Here is a 26705-nt window from a genome sequence, read left to right as displayed (position 1 = left end):
GGGAATCGACTCAGTAACCAGAGGGTTATGAGTTTACAACTTCACCCCTCCAAAAAAGCATGTAAGATATAGTGTTATCGTGGAGGAGTGGCCTAGCCACAATTAAGCTTATTACAGCAGAATGAATGAAGAACTGATGATTATTTTCATTAAACTCTGAATGGTCAGGAGCCTTCTCCATGGGTGTGCGTTTGATTTTCTTACAACCGTGATTTGTGATTCTGCCGCATTTGTTGGCTGCTGTGACCCTGTCTTTACATGCAGACAGTATCTGGAGCAGCCTCCTCTTCCTCGTCCTCTTCCTCTTCCTCTTCATACTCATCCGTGACACACCCTTTGTCAGCCTGCCCTGATATGACCTCACCTAAACCCCACTCCCTTTTTTCTTTTTTATAAAATCACCGTAGTTTGACATCTTACCCTCCGCCACACTGCGTCCGCCGGCCACGAGTCTTTTCAACCTCCCCCGTCATCCAATAGCACCGCTCTGAGCAACATCGGCGATTTTTTCTCCCCTTAAATCTTCTCTGTTTGCAGTGTAACCTAGAAAGCTGCTCAGAGCTCCGCGGCTTTGCCTGCCTCTGGCTGCAGCGGCTGCCCGTGTGTGTATGTCAGCGGGTTATGAAAGAGTGCTATTTTTATCTCTGGGCCCTTTTGGCAGGTACAGCGGGAGAGACTGCAGCGTCGTGTGCGGAGACTGTGGTTTTATTTACTGTGTTTACATTTAGGAGGATATTTTGCGTTATCAGTCTAGCGCATCAGGTGACAAAACACTGTTTTAGGAATGTCGATATGTCGATAGTGAGGCTAAAATAGTTTTCCTGTTTGTGTTTGTGGGTGTGGTCTTTAATATGCTGAGATATGTGCTGTTGAGGTCGGGCTTGTCACGCTAATGATTCATTTTGATCACATTAGCCCTGTCCTGGCTTCCCTTCATTGGCTCCCAATTCATGCAAGGGCAGATTTTAAGGTCCTCTTATTAACGTATAAAATTTTACATGGGCTTGTGCCTTCTTACCCATCTGACTTAATTACACCCTATAACCCACCTCGCACCCTGCGCTCTCAAGATTCTGGATTATTAGTCAATCCAGGAGTTAAAAAGAAGTCCGCTGGCAACCGAGCCTTTTCCTACCGCTCTCCCTTCCTCTGGAATGGTTTACCTAAAGAAGTTAGAGAAGCAAACTCTCTCAATACCTTTAAAACAAAACTAAAGACTTATCTATTTTCTCGAACTTATGCATGATATAATTTTGCTTTGACTTTGTTATAGACATGTAAAGCCCTTTGAGACTATAAATAGTGATATTGGGCTCTAAATAAATATTATTATTATTATTATTATTATTATTTATGGAGCACAGATAGCTGATAATATCCAGAGTGATTAGAGATCATTCACAAATGATAGTGTTCTGTGTGCAGGTAGATAAATAACTTTAGACAGATAGATGGAATTTTTTATATTTGATTTCCAGCTACAAAGGCAAAAACCCTTAGAGAAACCCTAAGGAATAAAGTATCGTACTTCTGGTGTCATGAGATGTTAGGTGGGTATAGACCACTGGTATAGTGAACTGTTTGGTGGGTATAGACCACTGGTATAGTGAACTGTTTGGTGGGTATAGACCACTGGTATAGTGAACTGTTTAGTGGGTATAGACCACTGGTATAGTGAACTGTTTGGTGGGTATAGACCACTGGTATAGTGAACTGTTTAGTGGGTATAGACCACTGGTATAGTGAACTGTTTGGTGGGTATAGACCACTGGTATAGTGAACTGTTTAGTGGGTATAGACCACTGGTGTGATGAGATGGTGAGTGGGTGTGGACCACTCCACTGGTATAGTGAACTGTTTAGTGGGTATAGACCACTGGTGTGATGAGATGGTTAGTGGGTGTTTGATGGCTGAGAATGAACAGAGGCAGTTCTGCGTAGCTTCCTGTCTGCTGGTCAGGTATGTGAGACTACATGTCATAACATTGGGGTGTGGGATCGTAATGAACATGTGGGTGTGGGTGTGTGTGTGTGTCCTGGGGGGGGTGCGCTAACGGACAAATGATAAACACCTGTGTCCCATAACTATTGAAATAAATAAATAAACAATATAGTTTAGTTGAAAACTTTATTTCAGGAGACAATGATTCTTTTTGTAAAATCTCTGTGTATTTTCGTTTTTTGTTTGATGTGTTTAAATATTGTTTTCCCATGTATGCTGTTGAATACTCAAAGTACACTAAAAAACTCACCACAAAGTCTCATAGCAGGTTGTATTCTGATTCTGAAACTCAACTGCCAGTTTCAAACTATTTCTTTTGACAGTTCACATGTGTTGTGTATTCTTTTACCCTGTACTTTGTACTGTCTGTGTGTGCATGTGTACACGTGGAGTACAGCATCGCTCACATTGAGTGGTGTGTTTTTTTAAAAATGTAATGGTGTGTTCTGTCAGACAGGTTTAAATCCACTGACATAATCATTGTTCAGTGTAGATAATCAGACTGGTAAGGAACATTACTCAAACACATTGTGAAGGATAATCTTATAGCCCGCAACCTAATTATCATATAGACATTATGACCTGTAAACTGACACAAAAACCCACAGAAGTAGCTCTCCATACATTTAAAACTGGCAGGTTGAGACTTAGAGACATTAGATGATGTTAGATTGCGATGAAGAGTACAGGGAAATTGTTCATCACGGCCGGGCCTTGTGCCCGCAGACCTGAACACTCCACTCTGTGACAGAACAGGAAGCAAGAGCTGAGCTGTGTGTTTGGCCCATTACCCTGGTGGTTTACACATTTTGCAGGTCTTATTTTGCTAAAGCACTAAACATGCTGTCTATGAAGGATGTGAGTCATTTGAAAAGGGGAGGGGGAGCCCTGAATTTTGTTCTTCACATTCATCCCCCAGCAAAAGTCCATGTCTTGTATCCTCTCGCCACAAAACGACTGTTACGTTTGCGTTTACCTGAGGGCTGTGACTAAAGCAGCACGCCTTTGGTTTTTTTCTCTCCCTCCGTTTTCCGTTGGCCACGTCAGGCCGTAATGCAGATCTGCTCTGACAACGGTCTGTTTCAGCATTTAGACCCATTTACCTTTGAATCACATCAGAGAGTTAAGGTTCCTTAAGTTTTATGATTAGGTTAGGACTAGACACCCCTTCACACACACACGGCACAGTTTTTATTTGTACTAGTATGTATGTTTGTGTGTGAGTGTGTGTGTGTGTGTGTGTGTGTGTGTGTGTTTGTGCGTGCGTGTGTGTGTGTGTGTGTGTGTGTGTGTCTGTGCGTGCGTGTGCGTGCGTGTGTGTGTGTGTGTGTGTGTGTGACTGCGTCTGTGTGTCTGTGCGTGTGTGTGTATGTTTCCATAAGATAAGTGTGAGAAAATGGGGGGATGTTTGTGCACTGCTGTCTGACGATGGGAGGGGTGATGACGGTGTTTTTTGTCTCAGAGATGAGAAATACTGAGAGAAGGTGAGTGGTAGTGGAAGAGTGGTTACTGTATCAGTATTGCATCAACTGTATACCATTACAGTTAGTAACTGACTGTGCATCAATTCCCCTGTGTGTGTGTGTGTGTGTATGTGTGCGTGTGTGTGTGTGTGGGTGTGCGTGTGTGTGGGTGTGTGTGTGTATGTGTGCGTGCGTGCGTGCGCGTGTGTGTGTGTGTGTTTGTTTGTAACTGACAGCTGTCAGTCTTATATTTACATCACATTATGGACATTTAATCAACAGGCAGTGAAACCATACACACGTACCCACACACACACACACGCACGCACACACACACACACACACACAAACACACACATACAGTCACAGGGACCGGGACCTCAGGTCTCTTCTGACAGTTTAGGTTTAGGATAGAGGATAGACTTTGCTCTTGTTTGCATGCAGCAGATCTGTTTGAGTGTAACCTCACCTGATCTTTGTTTGTGTTTGTCTTGTCCTCGCCCACCCAGAGCTGACTTCCACTCTGATGGAGAAGATGAAAGCCCAGGACCTGCTGCTCAGCCTGCGGCTGCCAGAGGTGGGCGAACTGGGCCAGCTCCTGCGCTCACTCCCCACATCCACGCTGGTGGGTCTGGGAGCACTCACTGCCATACTGGCTTACTGGCTGGCCACACGTCCCCGCGCCATCACGCCTCCCTGTGATCTCCACCATCAGTCAGAGGAGGTGCAGGTATGTTTGATCTCTAGTCAACAACACGGACCAGAAAATCTCGTAGCCATTAGCATGTTAGAGCATCTTTTTCCCAGAGGCCTACGTGGCCAGTGATTGGTGGAAAAAATGTTGTTTGACCAGTGAGTTGACTGTGAATTTGGAATGATTCATTCTTGTAAGCTGCTAAAAACTAAAAGAGTCAGGCCATAATGTTTGATTAACATTTGATTTATCTTATTATATTCTACTATTTATTCTATGTTGTGTTTGGTGTGTGCTGATGGTGTTGTTGCGACACTTGAATTTCCCTCGGGATTAATAAAGTATTTCATATTCATATACGTATTCGTATTCTGCGACAGCTTCACAAACCTCTAACATTAGTGCATTGCCTCTGACACGATTAGAACAGCGGACATATAGCAGTAAAACATAACCTGTCATTCCTACCTTGAATGTTACACTTCTAAATCTATGTCTGAGCTGTTTTGGCTGGTGTCGTGTAACTCTGATATGTTGCCGTTGAACTCTGTTGAACTTGTGTGCCCTGTCCTCACAGAACATAACAATGAGTCTCCTCAAACACCCTCTGGCGCTATGGATTTTCATATTAACAGTTTCTTTTCCGTTTGAATGTGGCACACAGCCATGCTCAGCTGTATGGACTAATGAGCATGTGCTTCACAGTGTTGGCACTTTGACTCTATTTTCCTAACACGTCTAAGAACCTGCGGTTCTGTCTGACGACCTGCGGTTCTGTCTAACGGCTTTGATCAAAAGGGAGACGTTACATTCACACATTTTGTGGTCACGCTGGTTAAGGTGCATTATATACATCTCATTAAATAGAAAATGGAATTGGTCTCAGAGCTGTGGATTCCCACTGGTCCATTAAGTGAGAACCAATCATGTCTGTATTTATCACAGAGAAAAACCCAACAGGTCAAAGTTTTTTTACACACTGATAATGTGGACGGGTGATGGGCAAAGGATCTCTCACTAACATTCCCTAAAGAGCAGGACCGGTTCCTCCGGGGTTCTGTTCGGTCTGGGGGTTTGGGGTGGGATGGCAGGGTGGGGTTTGGGGGTGGTGTGTGGTGCAGCTAAATTAAATGTATAAATTGTATATCCATCTGCTGTTTCCCCGGAGAGCTGCACCTGTGAGCTGAGAAGGGATTTGAGCTGGAGCAGAGACCTGATTCATACCATAAGAGTCTAGAGCCCTTCTCTTGCCTTTTTTCCTCTCTCTTAATACTGAGCATTTCACTCTGATGCACGCGTGTATCAGCTAAAACGAAGCCATAGTGACCCTATACACACCAGACTGGCTATGTGAAAGTATGAGGTCAATAACAAACAGAGTTCATCATTCTCTGAAGATAGTTTACTAAGTAAACAAACCACAGGGTCCACTTGTGTCTTTTCAGGACACGTTGATCTGTGAATTTCAGTTCAGAACGTCTCGACTGCATTACTTTCACTGTAGTTCATTTACATACCTTCAGACAGATAGACTGCCTCACGGCTCTCCCTGTATCACCGTTCTCAGTATCTCACTGCGTTACGCTGGTTCTCTCCCTGAACTTATGACGACTTCATACGCTGCCAAAAGAAATGTGATAGTCATCATTTGATAATCACTGGTTCTGTGGATCCAGTCAACATAGCGCCGCTAGCAGGAAATGTCCCCCTGGTGGAGTCCGGGCGACCAAAGCTTACACGCAAGAGGAATCTCGTGCTAGTTTTCAAACTGATCCGTAATATCTGCAGTCTGCATCCTCCCTCTGCAGCGTCCACACAACCTCCTTTAAAGAGCAGTTACATTCTTCCTGCTATACCTTTTCCATAGCATGTAGATTTGTCTGTGTTTGCATGGAGGATAGCGACACTGTCGAGATAAAACAAATACATGAAATTAAGGCCTTTAATTTAGTCATGCCCGAGGTTTCATCTTATCTGTAGAACATACAAGACAATGGCCCTGTGTGTTGCACAAGGGGAGAGAGTTGAGAAAGTGTTGGCTGATTCTGTGTCTTCAGTGCGGTCATTGCTCATGCATCGCTAGGCCGGCGTAGGTACGACAGAGTGTATGATTCAAAGGGAAAGTGTATTTTTGGACTTTTCAAACTTTATGCTGATCCAACTCTTTATTTTTTTATTACTGTTCACAAATGACATGAAAGAATGAATCATGTCTGTGGTCAGTTTCATATTGATGAATCATATTTATGTTCTAAATGGATTAGTCTCACCCTTGCCCCCATAATTCAGTTTACTTGTTTTGTGTTTCAGCTGTGATGTGACCATAAATGAATCTCACTCTCTCTCTGTCTCTCTCTTTCTCTCTCTCTCTCTCTCTCCACCTCCCCAGGGAGAGGATGGTGCTCGTAGATCGATGTTAGGGGGCAGTCCCGAGCTGCTGACTCATTACCATGACGACGCGAGGACTTTGTATGAGGTGTTCCAGAGAGGTCTGCACATAACCGGTGAGTCTTAGCCCTGAGACTGTGGGCCTTCACACACACCCCCTTGGCTTCACGGTTCACCAACACAGCCTTCCACAGGGTTTCAAACGCAGACCGACGCATGTGAAACCATGGTAACTAGTCTTCCAGGAAGTTACAGGGGCTTCTGTGTATTCGTTGGAGAGAGATTGTAGCTCACGCCCCGCTGTTCACCCCCATCCTGGCTTACAAACCCTGTGATCTGAAATACAGGGTGTTTTTAGGGAAGGGTTTCTTTTTGTAAATTGGAGAATGAGAAAAATGGATTTTTTCCCCATTGTAGGTGCAAAAGATAAGATTTTCTCTGATTCATTGACTTATTCGATTATTATGTGTAGCCCACGTTTTGGAGATTGTCACGTTGACGTTAAGGCCTCTGATAACCCTGTGATGAGCCAAGGGGCTAAAACATGGACTTGTCTTGTCCTTTTCCCAGGTGACGGGCCGTGTTTAGGTTCCAGGCTGCCAAATCAGCCCTATGAGTGGCTGTCATATAAAGAGGTAAGCAGAGAATATCACAGAGGACAGACCAGTGACAGTCTAAATGGGGATTTGAATGGAATAAAAAAGACTGTTTATGTCTGCTGATCCTGGCATGTCACTGTGGAAACATTGGTCTGTACATGTCATAGTGTTCTACATGCATTATATTGAATCAAAAAGTGCTTTTCTGCTCAAATATTTTTTGTCCTTTTTTATTGCAGTTGCAATTATATGATGGTTACAAATGAAATGATTACACACACATTTTTAAAGCTAGTCTCCTCCTTTATTTCGGGAGGGGGCGGAATAAGAAAAAATTCCTGTGACCTATCACGACATCATATAGTATAATCATAAAGCTTTTCTGTTCAGTAGTTCTACAGGCCCCTCTGGTCACATGACCTGGCCTGTTCGGTAACCCTATAGGCTCTTCTGGTCACATGACCTGGCATGTTCAGTAGTTCTACAGGCCCCTGTGGTCACATGACCTGGCCTGTTAGGTAATCCTGTAGGCTCTTCTGGTCACATGACCTGGCGTGTCCAGTAGTCTGATTGGCTCCTCTCTAGGATGTTCATCCCTGTGTCTATTTTGTGCAGGTCGCAACCCGGGCAGAGAACCTGGGCTCAGGTTTACTGTACCAGGGCTGCCAGCCTACCCCTGACCAGTTCATCGGAGTTTTTGCACAGAACAGACCAGAGGTGAGGGGTCACAGGTCAGAGGTCGTGGCCTTGATAAAAGGGTTTAGATTAGGCCTTCTCTGATTTGAGGATGAATTAGTCCACTGGTTACAGTGTGTGGTTTGGTATTATTTGAACTCAAGGGCAATTATTAAGCAGTGTTGGGTTAATTCCTAACTTTGTAAATTCTAAACACAAGGTGTGAATTGAGCAAAAAAAAAAAAAAAAGCTTGATGATGTGTTGCCTGTTTTGAACGAATTCCAGGGGTATTGGAGGTAATCAGTGAATTGCTTTAACTGATTTAATGAATTAAGTGGACCAGTGATTAATTAAATGAACTCAGTGTGGATTACCTTGTGTTGCTGAAGGCTTCTGTAGGTCTGGTTGTTAAGATATTTTTCCAAATTATGTGAAAAACTGTCACTTAAAATTGAAATGACCACACATACTATACTTCTACACTTAATTGAGTGATACCTATTTTATCATTCAAATTTAATATTTTAGCTTCACTGATAGATAGTTTACTTCTACCAGTATACCTGTCTAAAGACTGCATTTCGTTTGAATGATGGGATTTAAAATTGTTTTCTGTCTTGCTCTCTTCTTCTCTCTCTCACTCTCTGTGTCTCTCTCATTGTCTCTCTCCCTCTCTGTCTCTCTCTCTCTCTCTCTCTCTCTGTATCTGTGTTTTTTTTGCAGTGGATTATCTCAGAGTTGGCTTGTTACACATACTCTATGGTGGTAGTGCCTCTGTATGACACTCTGGGTCCTGATGCTATTCGCTACATTATTAACACCGGTAAGACACATACACACGCAAACACACACACTCACACACACTCACAAACACACACACACACACGCATACACACACACGCATGCACAAACACACATACACACACACACACTCACACACGCGCACACACACACACACACACGCACACACATACACACACACGCATACACACACACTCACACACTTAATCTCACTGCCCTGTTACTTGCACTTCGATTCGACATACATACAGTGGCACAGTAAGACCAAATAGGTCTGTGTGTTTTATGTATAGGGTGAATCTCTAACACTATCCAGCTTCTGCACACACCCTCATCCTCACTGCTGATTGGTCCATGTTTAGGGAGGGACTGAACTGTCACTGGGACTGAATATTAAAGGCAGAGATCAAAAACACGACAAAATCCAAAACACTTAATGACTTAATGACACTATGAAGCAGGAAAAGAACTTCACACTGCACAAACACCATTATCTCTGACTCATAGCTCCTCTCTTTTAAGGCATTCTTACTTGGCACTCCTGTCATATTTGTTATATGTCCCTCATTCAGTTTTGAATAAACCGATCCCTTTCTATAAACATTCCAGTTATGTCTCTGCTTCCAACACATTTATTACAAGTAGAACAGACTGAGCAGGTCTATCTAAGAAGTCATCTAAAGACACTGTTACGTAATCTCAACAGGTCTGGTTCCTCTCTGAAGTCTTATAAGGCAGTATCTTATGACAGAGTTCCGGTGCACTCTCTGATAAATGACTGAAGCACATAGATGTGCAGAAATTCAGCAAGACTCTTTTTAATATTGTGTTTATTCTTTGAGGCATGTGAAACTGACTGTTTTAACAGAACCACAAAGAGGAAGTTGCTTGTTGCTGTTATCTTTGGACTGAGCTGTCTGTGTGTCTTTCAAGTGTGTGTGGGCGAGGCTGTGTGTGCGTGTGTGTGTGTGTGTTTGTGTGTGTGTCTGTGGTCGTGCGCCTGAGTGTTTGTATGTGTGATAGGTGTGGCTGTACACACACACACACACACACAGACACACGCTCACTATGTACACACCTGTTAATATGATACCTGTGTTTATAAATGAAATTTATGGCGCTACCAGGTATAAAGACGGAGTAGCCGGTAGTGTTTGTGAGACACCAGAGAATGTGGCAGGAATAGTCCTCCATGGTGCAGGCCTGCATACAGGCAGTGTGAGTTGTCTTTTCTGATGTGACCAAACACACTTATTTCCATTTCAAGTCTGTCCCTCCTATATTAAAATCACTGGCCTGTTTTTGGGCCATGGGTGTGAGTGTAAGAGAGAAGTTGGCTGTGATCAGTCCTCTAAATAATAAGTGAGGACAAAACTGAGACGATGGCACTGACTTACTGAGAACTATGTTTTATTACGTTGAACTTTGAACCCTGTGACTTTAACTCTACTGCCCTGTTTTCTGCCCTCGAACATTGTCACGCAAAAGGCTGATAAAACGGCCTCGGCGTGGGACCTACGTAACGGATTAGAATATCAGTTTAGCAGTGAGACAGCAGTCTACTCATCCGTGCCCATCCGTGCCCGTCCGTGCCCGTCCATGCCTGCGCTCCCTCACTGAAAACCTGCCGAGCCATTAGGCGTCGGGTGCGACGGTCTGACGCGTGTTACAATGAAAATAAAAATGCATTATTGTTGTTCCTCTTGTTGAATTTATTTGCAAAATAGAATGAACATAAAACTGCAGAAATAAACTTAAAGTTAAAGTCCATCCCAAGTTTCACATGTTCCACTGGGTTGTGAAAACGTGGTCAAAGGCCGTTTCCGCTCGCACCCGTCTGTTCCGCTTGGCCCGCGTCACCGCACCGTCTTAACTACATTTTATTCCCGCTTCTCCTACAGAGGGACCCACTCATGCAAGAATGAACGCACACTGAACAATAAACAACAAAGACAAGATAAATTCCATTATCATTTCAACTGAAATGCAGAACAGAATAAATAAACTTCATCATATTTTTAGGGCTTCTTATTATAAATCAAGATAAAGTAATGGCTGCTACAGAATGGGCTCTGCTGCTGTGTGTGTTGGTCTCCATTCGTTTTCCATCATGAGTGAGGCAACAGTCAGTTGAATGCAGAGGACAGTGTGACAGTGTGGGTGTCAGGGTAGTAACAGTGTTAGTTTGAAATGAAGGTGTTTTCCACTGTGCTCAGGCTTGTGTTTGACTTTTATTGGCCACCCATTAAGGTCATGTTTTGTTGTTTATCTGGGTCTGTGCAGCGGACATCTCCACGGTGATCTGCGATAAGGCGGAGAAGGCCCAGGTCCTGCTGGAGAATGTGGAGAAGAAGGAGACCCCGGGGCTGAAGAGGATCATCCTCATGGACCCCTTTGACTCTCTGCTGGTGGAGAAGGGCCAGATGTGTGGTGTGCAGGTGCAGGCGCTGAAAGATGTGGAGGTAGGCGTGGCAGCACTCTGACCTCTCACTCAGTGGGCGTCTCTTCCCTGGAAATATTCTCAAAGCACTATCAGGGCTGATATCAGAGTTAAATATGATTACGGGAATTACATGCCCGTGATACAGGAATGCCACTGATAACCACGGCCCTGTTTAGCTTTAAAATCTGGCAGCTGCTTTGACGTAATTGAACCCTTTCAAAATTGGCCTATCACCCGGATTATTAGATTGATGATCTTTACACAACGTGTGACCATTAGAAAGAATGTGCATTCTGAAGTGGGCCTGGCCTCAGGGAAGCATGCTCGTCTGAAGGTCAAATTTATAGCTGTAACCATGGAAACCCCCTCTTAGGAGCAATGAGAATGTAAACTGTGCCCTTAAGACACTGAGAAAGCCTGCTGGCTGCTCAGAACAGGATCCATGGAACCTCTATCGACATTCACAATTCACAAGTCGCTAACACATCCCTCATATTGTTTAAAAGTATCGTTGCTGTAGTCTTACAGCCCAATTTGAAATGGCCAGTTCATTGTTAGGAATGAGAGTACATTTTGTATAGGAATACAGTGTTGTACCGATTATAATACTGAACACTTTTTCAGTAGTGTCCTCAGTCTTCCCTGGCGTCTTATGCACATTACGCAGTGTTGAAAGCGGAGCAGAGCTGTTCTGGGTAGAGAGGTTTCTGCTGTCTCTGCGCTGTCTGTATTAATTATGTCTGCTGGCTGTACACACTCACTCCCACTATGGACTGGGGAGAAGACAAAGCAAATGTATAGATCAATACTGTGCGTGACCACAGCCGCCAACTACACAGCCGCAAACTACACAGCCACACAGCCGCAAACTACACAGCCGCAAACTACACAGCCACACACTACACAGCCGCCAACTACACAGCCGCCAACTACACAGCCGCCAACTACACAGCCGCAAACTACACAGCCGCACACTACACAGCCGCCAACTACACAGCCGCAAACTACACAGCCGCACAGCCGCAAACTACACAGCCGCAAACTACACAGCCGCCAACTACACAGCCGCCAACTACACAGCCGCCAACTACACAGCCGCAAACTACACAGCCGCACACTACACAGCCGCCAACTACACAGCCGCCAACTACACAGCCGCCAACTACACAGCCGCACACTACACAGCCGCCAACTACACAGCCGCCAACTACACAGCCGCCAACTACACAGCCGCCAACTACACAGCCACACAGCCGCAAACTACACAGCCGCACACTACACAGCCACACACTACACAGCCACACAGCCGCACACTACACAGCCACACAGCCGCAAACTACACAGCCGCACACTACACAGCCGCAAGCTATACAGCCGCACACTACACAGCCGCCAACTACACAGCCGCCAACTACACAGCCGCACACTACACAGCCGCACACTACACAGCCGCCAACTACACAGCCGCCAACTACACAGCCGCAAACTACACAGCCGCACACTACACAGCCGCCAACTACACAGCCGCCAACTACACAGCCGCCAACTACACAGCCGCAAACTACACAGCCACACACTACACAGCCACACAGCCGCAAACTACACAGCCGCACACTACACAGCCGCCAACTACACAGCCGCACACTACACAGCCACACACTACACAGCCGCCAACTACACAGCCGCCAACTACACAGCCGCACACTACACAGCCGCCAACTACACAGCCGCACAGCCGCAAACTACACAGCCGCAAACTACACAGCCGCAAACTACACAGCCGCAAACTACACAGCCGCACACTACACAGCCGCAAACTACACAGCCGCAAGCTATACAGCCGCCAACTACACAGCCGCAAACTATACAGCCACAAATATCTGTCATCTCTGTCTGACGCAACGCCATCACAGCTGGCAAACTGGCAAAGTGGCAGTGCCACTCTCGAGCTATTCTCAAAGACGAGATTCTGCTGATTGCTGTGATGGTTTGTCGAGCACTGAAATAGATGGCTTAACCTTTCCGGAATGAGTGCAGCGGAATTCACAGAAGCCTCACTCTGCCATATTGAATATATTTCCCTATATGCAGCAAATCTGACCTCTAAAGAAAAAAAAATCCTTGTTAATGGGTCTGTGGACTACAGCAGATTTAGCATTTCAAATATGAGCTTCTGCCTTTTGCAAAACATAACTGGCATAACAGTACAAGAGAGAGTGCACTGAAGAAAAAATATGATTGGCTTAATTTGCAGCGCAGATCTGGATCTAACCCTGGATGTTATTATTGTTTTCATGCTTCAGGCTTTGGGGAAGGATCACCATAGAAACCCTGTGGTAAGTGACGAATTATGCTTTGTCTCTAAGGTGTTAATAGCTCTTCTTAACGGCTTTTTTTTTTTTTTTTCATGTTTGCTGCCTTTGTGTGTGCGGCCTTTCTAGAAACATTCTTAAGTAGGGAGAGTGACTTCCTTGTTTGCTATGCGGAGATAATGTCTGTCTGCCAAGAAGCGCAATGCTGCCACATGGCCTCAGTGCTGTCAAAATGAATACTGTAGCTGATATTTCATAACCACTCATAACATAGAGTTCATATTGGTCACTCTTTTAAGAAATCCTCCCATTTAGAAATGGCAAAGCGGTAGTAATAAACTGTAAGAATCTTCTGCCAGTCAAACAGACACCTCGTCTCTCGCTAATGAGTCAGGGAGCAGCACACGAGACTGTCTCTCTGTTGGACAGAAGCCCGTGTGAAAACAGACCTGTGGACATTTTTGGGGATTAATAGTAACTATTTTCCTGAAAGACAGGCTGAATGCTGAAACAGCTGAATAGAGAACAGGAGGCCAGATAAACTTTAGATATATACGTACATACATACATGTTTCTACATGTCTCAGACCTCACTATAGCTTCTTACCCAGGGTGTTGATGTTTGGCAACAAGCCTGTTTACACAGGATCCAGGAGAAGATATCTTGACATTGGCCACGTGGTTCAAGACCAACTCTAAGTTGAATAAAAAAGAGAGAGAGAGAGAGAGAGAACCTGTAACCAGGTTTCTAATCCCTGCCAAAGGAATAAAAATAATGAGAAGAATGCATTTAGTGAAAGAGAGCTGGTTGTGCTCGAACACTTGAATGACAGCAGAGTTCATTCCCTCAAAGCACATGTTGTAAAAAGACACAAGATGCTTGTATATCTAGGTCTTGTGTAGTGCACCTTATTTTAATAAGGAGAACTCTCATGGCCTTGTAACTCAACACCCTTTGTAGACAGCGAGATGGTCCACTGGAACGAGTCTAAACATGCAGTCTTCTCCTTAGAATCACTCTGACTATAAATTCACACACATTAGGAAAAAAAGCACCGCTCCTTCATTCACATCGAACATGACTCACTTTAGCTCACTCCCGTCGAAACCACTGACTGGGCTCTCTCTGCACCTCAAACAGAAAATCAAAATTAAAAAAAAAAAAAACTTACAAAAAAGTACCATACCTCTCAAAGTCTGGCCCAGTTATGTTTATTTATTTACTTAATTTGGGGGGCTGTGATGGACTAGCGACCTGTCCGTGGGGGTTTCCCCGCCTTTCGCCCAATGAACGCTGGGACCCCCACCCCCCCTCAATATCTACGGTGCCAAAGTCGTCCAACTGTTTGTCGACCTCATTATTTGGATGCTTCCTGACGCGACTGTCTTGTCACAAAGTGCTGATTTCCTCAGCGTCGTCCAAACGTTTGTTTGTTTGTTTGTTTGTTTGTTTGTTTGTTTGGACATGCACTAACAGTCTGGTTATTGGTCTGTGCAGCCACCTCGTCCAGATGACATTTCAATCGTGTGTTTCACCAGTGGGACCACAGGTGTGTTTACATGTGTATACAAATCTACACTTATCTTTCAAAAGCCTTTTATTGGATATCCACAGCTTTGGGGGTTGTTTTGACACCTTTGCTGGGTGCAGGGTTTTTTTTCCTCTTGTCGCATGTCTCACACACACACACACACACGCGCGCACACACGGAAAAAGTGTGATTCTTCAGACATGCATGGTCAGGGCTGGCACAGAGGATAATGAAGGATGGTGGTAAATGGTATCATTTTAAAGGAAACAAGCCTCACATAGCATTGAACATTTTTCAGTAAGTCAGACAGTAATGACATACCAATGTTATGATCCTCCAAAAGTACCTGACTTTAACTGGGACACACTGACACAGAGAAGCTGAAATGATCTCCAGTTATGCAACCAACAAAGACCCATTCAGAGCAATGAGAAGAGCTCCCTCTAGTGGCGTCTTACTGAAACTGCTTGTCCTCTCCAAAGTTTCCGTGTGGACCTCGATCAGAGCCCTCCTTTTACCAGAAACCACATGATTTGAAACAAAGCAGTTTTTACAGCCCTGCTTCAGCAAAGCTCTTCTGTCTCTCACACATCTGGCTTTACATTAGGGTGACCTTCAACCAGCAGATGTGGGTCATGAGAAAACCACTGACCCTGGTCAAAAGTGTGCAACAAGAAGAATACTCCAAGTTTGTGATTCTTACAGTGTGTTGACCCCTCAGTTACACCTCATGAGTTACATAATGCGACAGTCCTTGGACAAGGAAACAACGGAATGTGATACAATTTCACTGAATTTCACATGCACATTCATTCTCACCTTCACACATGCACACACAGTGACACAAAGGCGTTGGTGCTGTTATCGCCGGTTCACAATACATGTGATGTATGTTGTACTAAAGTCCGGTAGCATTGTGTTGAATTTTGGCCCGAATTCCATGTGTACCTATCACAGGAAACCCAAAGGGCGTGATGCTGACCCATGGAAATGTGGTGGCTGATTTCTCTGGTTTCCTGAAAGTGACTGATGTAAGTGGGCAGACAATGCTGTCTTTATCTCTGAAAATCATCTCCAACATGAATCTTCTTACCTGCCAAGAGATCTGTGCAAGACAAAACAAATATACGGAAACATGACAATTAATAGTATGCAGATAATTATACTGTATGTGGAATGTGGAATATGTTAATTAAAGCCAAGAAAAAGTTTAAGCTAATTATTGAGGTCATCTCTAAATGTATTCTGTCTCTCTCTTTTTCTCCCCCCCATGTAATTACAGAAAGTCATATGTCCCAATCAAGACGATGTGCTCATATCATACCTTCCCCTGGCTCACATGTTTGAGAGACTCATTGAGGTAAAATATTGGTACATGTGTGTTTATGTCTTCACCTTTGCAGTCAGCCTTTGGCTTGTATTGTTGTTTGTTTAGCATGTTCTCTGAGGGCAGAGCTTTCGGGGCTTAGAGAGAAGCTGGTATACAGCGTTTCAGCAGACAACACAACAAAACTGCTCTCGTGTCATGAACGACGATCGCTGTGGTTTCACTGCGTTCGTGGGAGTGCAGAGAACTTTCAGCTCACATAGCTATTTTAACACAGCAACACTGATCAAACCACAGATCCCCGCTCTCTCATAACTGTGCAGACTCACATTAGCATGCAGACTGACACACACACACACACACACACCAACATACATGCATACATAGTTTTAACCAGTCATGGTTGCATACACACTCCACGGATGCATGCAAAGAAATATACATGCACTCTGTAGCACACACACACACACACACACACACACACACACACACACAGACACACACAAAGACATGCAGATATGTCAGACCTAAGGTGACACCAACAAGTGACTTCCTCTGTGTGGTGTGAAAACAGAGCAGCTGACAGCCCCTCAGAAAGACAGACAGGGTTCACACCGAGGCTCTTCCCCTAGCCCAACCCGACCCCAGGACTCTCTGGGACTTTCTGAGAGAATTGCAAAAGCTCATTTTGACAGTGTGGTTAGCATATCGGTATAAAGACTGAGACTGGATAGAATGTTTTCCTTTTTTTTCTTTTTTTTTGTCATGTAGCTTAGCATTTTAAACAGAGGCATCGAACCGCTGTTTTAGTGTTTAGTGTTTTGCTTTTTTTTCCTTTCTTTCTTTTTCTTTTTCTTTTTCTTTTTTTGAAACCTCGCTCCAAACTGGACATTTTAAACAAACTGCAAGCTGCGTATTCGTGGCCCTTCTTTTACGGTGACACTTTTCGTTAATGACGGCTGGGAAAAGAAAGGCTGAACTGACAGGGCTGAGTTGAGTCAGACACAAGGAGAACAGATGAGAAGTCATGCTTGTCTGTATAACCCTCAGATACAGGGAAAACATAGTGTTTCTTTCTTCGTATGCTCAAACAAAACTGTCATAAAAACCAGTTCATGCATGTAAAGTCAGATCTGTTCAGTTGGTGTCCCATGGGCCAGGTCCAGCCCGTGGGACACATGATTGGTGGAGTAATCTGACTGGTGAAGGGTGGATCCATGAGTGCTGACATGTACAGTATAACAGTATTGGGCCATTTTACCAAATGTATCACTCTGCATTATAGCACTGTGAACATCTGGCTAGCTACACAGTCACCCATGCATAGCAACACACACACACACCCACACCCACACCCCCCCACACACACACACACACAGACAAATAAAACACACACACACAGAGGAAAATATTCATATCACATCCTTCCCCATGTCCCCGTGTGACCCTGTAGTCATAGAAAAACCCAGCAAAACAGTTCTTTCTGCCTCAGAACTGAAAACAATTAAAATAATAATAATAATAATAAAAATAATAATAATAATAAAAATAATAATAATAATAGTAATAGTAATAATAATAATAATAATAATAATGATAATAATAATAATAATAATAATAATAATAATAATGATAGCAGCTTTAAGGTAGTAATTAGGTCAGGCGTGATATGTTACACTACATTCACGGCAAGAGCCTTCCTTTTTTACAACACACACCGGGCGGAGATAAAAAGATGTTTATCCCCACCACTGCTGTCTCCACGACCTCTCACCGACTTCTCCACGACTTCCCACCGATGCCAGCGTGTTCTGAAAGACGCTTTGAGCAGAATGTTCAAGGTGCATGGAAGATGTGCAAACATAGTATGAAAAGTTCAGAAAATGAATGTTTGCTGTACTTAAATGTTTATTGGCAGTCAGCGGCATTGATGTATGGAGGAGCAGACATTCTGGAAAATTCCTTTAATTGTGTAAACAGTGCACACATCTCTTACACATTAACTCACACTGAGGATTTCACACTGAAGGATGCAGATTACACATCCTCTCTGTAAGACACACTGTAGGTATTCGTGCATATTATGTATATATACATTTGAACCAGGTCATTTTACTCTGGGAGATGTGCCACGTCTTGTCCCAGGCATTGTTCTCTGACCTTCAGTCTGGCAGTAACGATGACCTCCTTTTTCCCGCAGTGCGTGGTGTATTGTCATGGTGGGAGAATCGGCTTTTTCCAGGGAGATATCCGGCTGCTCTCCGACGACATGAAGGTTCTGAGACCCACCATATTTCCCGTGGTACCCCGTCTGCTAAATCGGATGTATGACAAAGTGAGTGACATTACCATGTGCCCTGACTCAGAAACACAGACGCACACAGATGCATGGACACATTTCACACGCACACAGATGCATGGACCCATTTCAAAGCCGTATAACTCCCCGCAAGCACACGGCCTCACATACAGAGACAAACATACTCAGGCACAGAGTTTTGTTTAACACACAGCTTTTTCCTGTCTTACTGGGCAGATCTTCACCCAGGCAAACACCCCCCTGAAGCGCTGGTTGCTGAACTTTGCGGCCAAGAGGAAAGGGGCAGAGGTCAGCAGCGGGGTCATCCGGAGTGACAGCATATGGGACAAGATCTTCTTCAGTAGGATACAGGTAAACCTGCGTGTGGGGACGGACAGGCTGAGGGCCACGGCTGCTCACGGCGTGTGTAATTAAATGAAAGCTTTGATCTTTGCCTGTGGGTGTTATGAGTGGGTTATTGCAGCATGGGGAGGTGGGGGGGCAGGGAAATAAGGAGGTGTTGACTGAGCTGAGGTGTCTCTGTACAGGCCAGTTTAGGTGGACGCTTGCGCATGATCATCACCGGAGCAGCTCCTGCATCGCCAGCTGTACTGGGTTTCTTACGTGCTGCTCTCGGATGTCAGGTCACTGTCTCTCACATGCGCCCACACGCACACACACACACAGGCACACACATTCATATACACAAAATCATACATACACACCCAGCCACAAACATACTCTCCCATACCCACACGTGTGCACACACCCATACACATTTACACACACTGTCTGAAGTCATTTCTCATTTCTTCTTTTCCTTTCTGACTGTCTTTCTTCCTGTGTGTGTGTATGTGTATGTTTATGTGTATGTGTATGTGTGTGTGTGTGTGTGTATGTATGTGTGTGTGTCTGTGTATGTGTGTATGTGTGTATGTGTGTGTGTGTGTGTGTGTGTATGTGTATGTGTGTGTATGTGTGTGTGTGTATGTGTATGAGTGTGTGTATGTGTGTGTGTGTGTATGTATGTATACGTGTATGTATGCGACTGTGTATGGGTATATGTATATTTGTGGTGTGTGGGTATTCGGGTGTATCTATGTTTGTGTGTGTGTATGGATGTTTGTATGTTCATGGTGTTTGTGTGTTTGTGTGTGTGTGTGTGTGTGTGTGTGTGTCTGTAGGTCTATGAAGCATATGGCCAAACAGAATGTACGGCTGGCTGCACATACACCACTCCTGGAGACTGGACCTCAGGTCAGTATTCACATGACTCCAGAACCTCTTAAAAAACAAACAACAGAAGGACTGGCTCACTGAATGGGAAAGAAACCAGACTAACCAAAAAAACTAAAGTTTCACTCAATGCCATAAATATAGCAGTCAGACTTTTTCCAGATTTGTATGAAACTCGTTGGGCAGCAGCGAAAAACCCCTGCTAGCATGAGTTTGTCTTTGTTTCCTCCCATTGTCCTCTGTTGTATTTTGATGAGTATCATGGTAAATTCGTAAGCTATCAGAAATATGGTTGAATTTCTCCCTTTATTATAAGTTTAGAGGGACTGTGTGAGTGACTGTGCGACTGTGACAGCAATCAGAGATCTGAGCGCTAAACAACTGAAAGAGGTTAAAAGCAGGTCAGCAGCACTGCGGGTGTGCTGTAAAAGCCAGTATAGAAATAAGTCACACGTTTCCAAGGTAACAAACTGCAAAGCACTGTCCTGCTCAGCCCCAGTGCAAAGGCTATTTTAAAGGAGAAACTCCGACCCATGCAAAATGTAAAATCTAAAACTTTTTTTTTTTCTTTTTTTTAACAAAATAGTTTCTCTCTCTCGCTCTCCATTATGAATGCTTCCAGCTGGTTTATGGCTTGCTGGTCTACAGTGGGCCCTGTTATCTGTGGGAGCCGGCTCACTGAAACAGGGTTTTTATTGCTGATAAGAGGTGCTGAAGTATAGGCTCCTGAGTGAAGCAATGCGCCCGGTTTCCAGGTTTGGAAAGAACAAAGCTAATGTCAGTCACATTGTTCCCACATCAGGAAAACCCCCCTTCAGCTCACCTTCCTGTTGCCTCAGGGCCTGAATCATTGCATGCATTGTTTGGCTTGAGCTTAAAAAACCCGAGAGGTCTGTGTGTAAAACTCCTTGTCAGAGGGAAGAAAAAACTACTTCCTCCTGGTTGTCACATACAGAAAATATGAGACAATTGCGCCCCCCTCTGTTGTGTTTTTGAAATAAATAAATCAAAAAGACAAAAACCCATATGTTGTTTCAGTAGACCAACGGTTCCCATCTACAACACAGAATAACAAATAATTTTGAGTACAGCTACAATCACACTTCAAAATAATACCCTGCTACACCTTCAAATGTATATGATTTTTCACAGAGTTCCAGTGCAGTCTCTCAAGCCAGACAGTTCTGAAGTGAAGAGCATAGCAGACGTTTTGAGACATTTGCCTCTGAAAATTGGCCATTTTGGCATATCCATAGATTTCCAAGAGCATGAGAACATGTTGATGTTGAAAGTCTAGTCTCAGACTACTGGCTGATTGGTGTTGATGAAAGGTAACTAAGCTTTACCTTTTCACGCTGCTCTCAAAATAATCTTTAAACGTCTCACAACTAAAAAATAGATTTTTAAATAGAATCGCTGTTGCTAACATGATTCACGTGTCTGGCCTGTTTTTTAACAGGATATGGGAAAGGCACAGAGGTGCCCAGTCAGTCAGATGAAAATTAAAATGTACCTGTGCTAATGGGAGCTGAAAAATATCATTTCATTTTTAAACAGCTCCCGGATAACCCTTTGTGAATAAAGACAAACTGGTTCTCTTTCTCACAGGCCATGTAGGAGCACCACTGCCTTGTAATCTAATTAAACTTGTGGATGTGGCTGAAAAAAACTACTTTGCCTCCAAAGGAGAGGGTGAGGTAGGTGACATCAATCAGCAAGATGCCATAAGAAGCCATAAAACAGTTTTATCTGTTTGTGTCCTGTTGACTTTTCATTTTCCGACTGTTTCTCTGTCTCACAGTACAGAGTTTGATAGTCAAAGACTGAAATGCAGTTTCATAGGTCAGGTGGTCAGGAATCTGCCAGCCAACAGCATTCTCCTCCCCTGATCAGTTGGCATAATTTAACACTGTGTTTCCTCTTTGCTTGAAAGCTAAAAAAAAAAAAACTCTTCTAATCTCACGTATTCCACCCCCCCTAACATCACCACCATTTCCCTCTCTCTCTTCCTCTTTCCCTCTCTCTGTAACAGATCTGTGTGAAGGGTCCGAACGTTTTTAAGGGTTACCTCAAAGACCCGGAGAGGACAGCCGAGACTCTGGATCCGGATGGTTGGCTGCACACAGGAGATATTGGGAAATGGTTACCAGTATGTTTGTTCAGCCTTATCAACCGATCTATGTACCAAAATAACAGCAGCAGATTGGAGATAATGGGCCCTACATACTCATCTGATGGAGGGTGTCAGACTGGGATAACAAGCTATTTACTGCTTGCTTTTGCCTGTGGAAAGACGCAGGCATATCCCACGCGTTGTAGTTTTAACGGTTTTTAGTGGGAACATTCGAGCAAGAAAGTTCAGACGTGAACTCGCATTTCCACATTCCAGAAGTTTCCAGAAAGGGTCAGACATGATTAGATGTGGGGACTGGGGAGGCCACGGGGAACAGAAACATCTTCATTCTGAATGAACTCTGTGTGGGAGTGTTTAATTGGCATAGAAGGGGCATTCTCTTACAGCCAGAGAATATCATGAAGTTACAGCATTTGCACCACAGAATTCTCCTGATCCATCTAAACTTACCGTGTATTCCTTGGCTAATTGTCTAGTGATACTGAGTAATAACCAGCATGGACCCCAGTCAAGTTCAAGTTCACTTAGAGCCCAAGATCATTGTTTACAGTCTCAAAGGGCTTTACAGGCCACAACAGTCAAATCAAAACAGGACGGCACCCCCAAACACTATCACATGCGCCACCGTGTTGAACAGCAGGGAACATGCTGTGTAAGCTGAGGACCTCCTTTTGTTCCTGTCTTGATGTTAAAAAAACTTTCTATTACTTTCTTCTACTGCTCAGAGTTTTTATATGAAATTATGCTTAATGGATCGACTTTGGCCTTGGTTATGAAGGTGGTTCTGTATGAATAGCAGCACTGCCACAAACCCCACCTTTGTAAAGATCATGTCGTCCAGTGTTGGTCAAGGCTGGGACACAGAAATGTGGACTCTCTCTCCCTTTTTTTTTTTTTTTTTTTTGAGGCTTATGTTTTGTGGGGTTTTGTTTTTAGCAAGTGTCCGGCAATGAGACCATCTATTCCAGCCTGTGGGGCCTGACTTGTTACCAACATTTATCTTTCACAGAACAGTTTTTCTTAGTTTAACATGTGGCCATGATTTTGGCCCAACACTCTTCCTACGTCATTTCTGAGACAGATGCACCCGTGGTTTGGGCATGTAATATCTGATCTGTTCCAGAATCTGCTACATCTAAACATCTTAGACAGTCACATTTCTGATTCCATCAGACAAAGAGAGATCCACTTCACTCAACCATCTGACAACATGGCTTTTATTCTGCATCTTCTGTATCTGCAGAACCATGTTTTTAACCCTAACTATTCGCCCTGTCTTTCTTAGAATGGCACTTTGAAGATCATCGACAGGAAGAAGCATATCTTCAAGCTGGCGCAGGGAGAATACATCTCTCCAGAGAAGATCGAGAACATCTACATTCGCAGTGAACCTGTCTCCCAGCTGTATGTTCATGGAGACAGTCTGCAGGTTAGCATTCTGCTCTGTGTGTTTATGGAGACAGTCTGTAGGTTAGCATTCAGCTGTGTGTTTATGGAGACAGCGTTGAAATTTCTGCATGCTTAAAGGAGAGTAATATTTTTCCAACAACAGTCTATAGCTTAGCATTCTGCTCTGTGTGTTTATGGAGACAGTCTATAGGTTAGCATTTTGCTGTGTGTTTATGGAGACAGTCTATAGGTTAGCATTTCGCTGTGTGTTTATGGAGACAGTCTGTAGGTTAGCATTCAGCTGTGTGTTTATGGAGACAGTCTATAGGTTAGCATTTCGCTGTGTGTTTATGGAGACAGTCTATAGGTTAGCATTCAGCTGTGTGTTTATGGAGACAGTCTATAGGTTAGCATTTTGCTGTGTGTTTATGGAGACAGTCTATAGGTTAGCATTTCGCTGTGTGTTTATGGAGACAGTCTATAGGTTAGCATTTCGCTGTGTGTGTTTATGGAGACAGTCTGTAGGTTAGCATTCAGCTGTGTGTTTATGGAGACAGTCTATAGGTTAGCATTTCGCTGTGTGTGTATGGAGACAGTCTATAGGTTAGCATTCAGCTGTGTGTTTATGGAGACAGGCTGTAGATTAACATTCATATATCACATTCCTGGGCTTGGTTGGAGGATTTTAAAGTATGCTGCTAGCTCTCTGTGGTTTCTCAGACCAGTTTATACCAGGAGACCGCTAAGGCATAATACTTCAGAAGGGAATGATCTCATCATCAGTGTTTTTGAGGGATCGTTAACACTCTGATGAGTCAGATTGGCTGTACATGGCCTGAACTGTTAAGGCCTCACCGAAATAAGTGTGTTTATTTAACTGTAATTACCTTACCTACATTATTTAGACAGCCCAGAAAACCATAAAAAACTACAGCAGATCTTTCCAACGGTGTTTGCGGCACTGTTTGTTTCTGTAAAATTCAAAGACTCTTGGGTATCTGTGCTGTACTGTATCCTGTTCTGTTTTCCCTGTAGTCCTGCCTGGTGGGAATTGTAGTTCCAGATCCTGAAGTTCTCCCTTCCTGGGCCCAGAAAAAAGGCTTTGAAGGCTGCTACAAAGACCTGTGTAAAAATATGGTGCGTATTTCAGAAGAATGATCTGGACTCTCCTCTTTGAGTAGCCCACATATTGGGCCGTTGATTTATTGTGTGTAATCAGTTGTGATTTAGTCAACCGTGGTTTCCAATGTCTTTTTGGTTCTGTTTGAAGGAGCTAAAGAAAGCTATCATGGAGGACATGGTGCGTCTTGGTAAAGCCAGTGGCCTGCACTCGTTTGAACAGGTGAGACTGTGTGTCTAAAAATGAATTTTAGTTTAGATAAGTATGTGTTTTAGATCAACCTCCATCAGTGAACAAACTGATAGATCATTTTAGCAGTAAATCGAGAGTTCCTGACCATTGAGTTTGAAAAAGTAAACATCCAGTACCCTAAATAAGTAATCCAAGTAAAGAAACTTCTGTCTCTACTTACTGTTGAATTTGTAGAGTCAATTAATCGGGACATATATTCACTTCAGCTAGGGAAGTAATTTTTCCCTGCTTACTCGTTTTTGATTTTGATTTTTTGTCAATCCCTCACACAGGTCAAAGATATCTACATTCATGACGAAATGTTCTCCATACAAAATGGCCTGCTGACTCCGACGTTAAAGTCCAAGAGGCCAGAGCTGAGGGAGTTCTTCAAGGAGGAGATCGACCAAATGTACAGCAACATTTCCATGTAACATTCCCACACCACTGAGTAAACGCCGCTGAGTTCCAGGACCTTCAACAATATTATCGTCCACTAACCACCTGTCTTCAACTCTCATCTCAAAATTAGTTGACTGAAAACACGCGAAAAAATACAACCTGTGGAGAAGAAGAAGACGAAGCTCTGTCTGGACAAGTCTCTCTCTCTCTCTTTCTCTCTCTCTCTCTCTCTCTCTCTGTTCACTGAATGAGAACTTCTCTTCTAAAAAACAAACCCACCCACCCCAGTGGGTCTTCAGTGTTCAGTGTGCCTTTGGAAAGCAGCAGAGCTAAAACCAAAATTGACCCTGAACAAACTGCAGCAGCCCAGCCTCCAGCCACAGTCTCCTCAGAATGACAATAAGAATCCAGCACAGTACTTTAGCTCTCCTACAGTTTCAAGGTCATTTTTCCCAAGGGTTAAGAAGGATTACAAAGCAATGATACTTAAAAACAAACAAAAAACCAGCATGTTCAGAACAAGGGAAATGCATGCTCTGTAGCCAGGACAACCTGGGGCTGGTTTTTTTCTTGGGAAAAGTTCTCTTACACAAACACACACACACATACACACACACACGCACACACACAGGTCATATTATTTATGTTCCCAAGGCTTTCTTATGTAGTCCAGACTGATCAGCCCTGACCAGTGACTACAGTGAACTTGCCACGAACTGAAATTTTAAGTTAATTTCAATAAATGGCTTCTTGATTTCATTCCAAAGTATCACAGAGATAGTGTACATAATACTAAGGACAATTAGATGTAATCATATTTAGGCAATGGATTGAATGAATTTCCTTTGGGTTTTTTTGTTTGTTTGTTTTCTATTATTTTTTCTCTTTTTAGCGTGTAGTGAAGAAAATTGTAGTCTTATTTAATCAGCTGTTCAATGATATCAGCATCATATCTTTGAAATGAATGAACACAGCAATAGGGATTGTGAATGGGGATGGAGGCAATTGACAATAAAAAATACTCCTGATAAAGTTTGTACTCTCTCACTCTCTCTCTCTCATTGTGAACTAATCAAATAGCATGTGGTGCATATATTCATTTCACTCTATAAAGAATTTAAAAAATGACAGGACCCAAACTGTTCAATTCACAGGGAAACATACAAGCAGCTCCTCGACAAGGTAAAATCCGTGAAGATTGAAATCCACATTGTTGTATGATTTGTCCAAATTCCTTTCCACTTCTGTAGTGCAGTTTCAAAGCAGTGATGTTTGATTAGAGATAGAGATTTGATAGCAGAACATGAATGGAATATTGGATAAAACATGAACGTTCATGTTTGGAAATGTAAACATGGACTGCACGAGTGCTGGAAAACTGTAAACAAAAACAACAACAACAACAACAAAAACCTCTCTCACATTCTCGGCTTCCAAAAGAATGTTCTGGCACATAGAACATGGTTTTCTATGTGCTAGCTTTCCAAAAGAAGGAAATTTGAGAGTTTTTCCCCTTCATGGTAGTAAGCTTGATGAGGCCTGAATTAAGAATGTTTTTCATCATTTCAGTGAGGACATTATAAAGTCAATATGTTTTCAGTAAAGACAGTATAAAGTCACTATGGTCTCAGTAAAGACAGTATAAAGTCACTATCGTC

General features: G+C 43.4%; 1 protein-coding gene across 4 annotated transcripts; it reads left to right on the top strand.

The window, feature by feature from the left end:
* The first annotated feature begins 314 nt into the window (after nt 1-314).
* On the top strand, nt 315-26079 carry acsl6 (acyl-CoA synthetase long chain family member 6). Of its 4 annotated transcripts, XM_030793799.1 has the most exons (21): nt 315-324; nt 3974-4194; nt 6554-6662; nt 7117-7181; nt 7761-7862; nt 8545-8644; nt 10906-11084; nt 13369-13401; nt 14876-14927; nt 15867-15940; nt 16192-16269; nt 18437-18571; nt 18773-18907; nt 19084-19179; nt 19720-19792; nt 21380-21468; nt 21804-21920; nt 23191-23334; nt 24330-24431; nt 24565-24636; nt 24939-26079. In XM_030793799.1, exons 2-21 carry the CDS (start codon nt 3991-3993, stop codon nt 25077-25079), a joined length of 2100 nt encoding a protein of 699 aa, XP_030649659.1. In that variant the 5' UTR covers nt 315-324; nt 3974-3990; the 3' UTR covers nt 25080-26079. The 4 variants fall into 4 exon arrangements, with proteins under 4 accessions (XP_030649659.1, XP_030649658.1, XP_030649660.1 ...); XM_030793798.1 differs by lacking the exon at nt 315-324 and having other exon boundaries at nt 3979-4194; nt 6548-6662; XM_030793800.1 differs by lacking the exon at nt 315-324 and having other exon boundaries at nt 3991-4089; nt 6548-6662.
* Nucleotides 26080-26705: the final 626 nt, after the last annotated feature.

The sequence above is a fragment of the Chanos chanos genome, chromosome 16 (genome assembly GCF_902362185.1).
Source record: "Chanos chanos chromosome 16, fChaCha1.1, whole genome shotgun sequence".
NCBI classification, from domain to species: domain Eukaryota; kingdom Metazoa; phylum Chordata; class Actinopteri; order Gonorynchiformes; family Chanidae; genus Chanos; species Chanos chanos.
The sequence above is the reverse complement of the archived record's forward strand: the minus strand, read 5'-3'. Positions and strand labels throughout refer to the sequence as shown.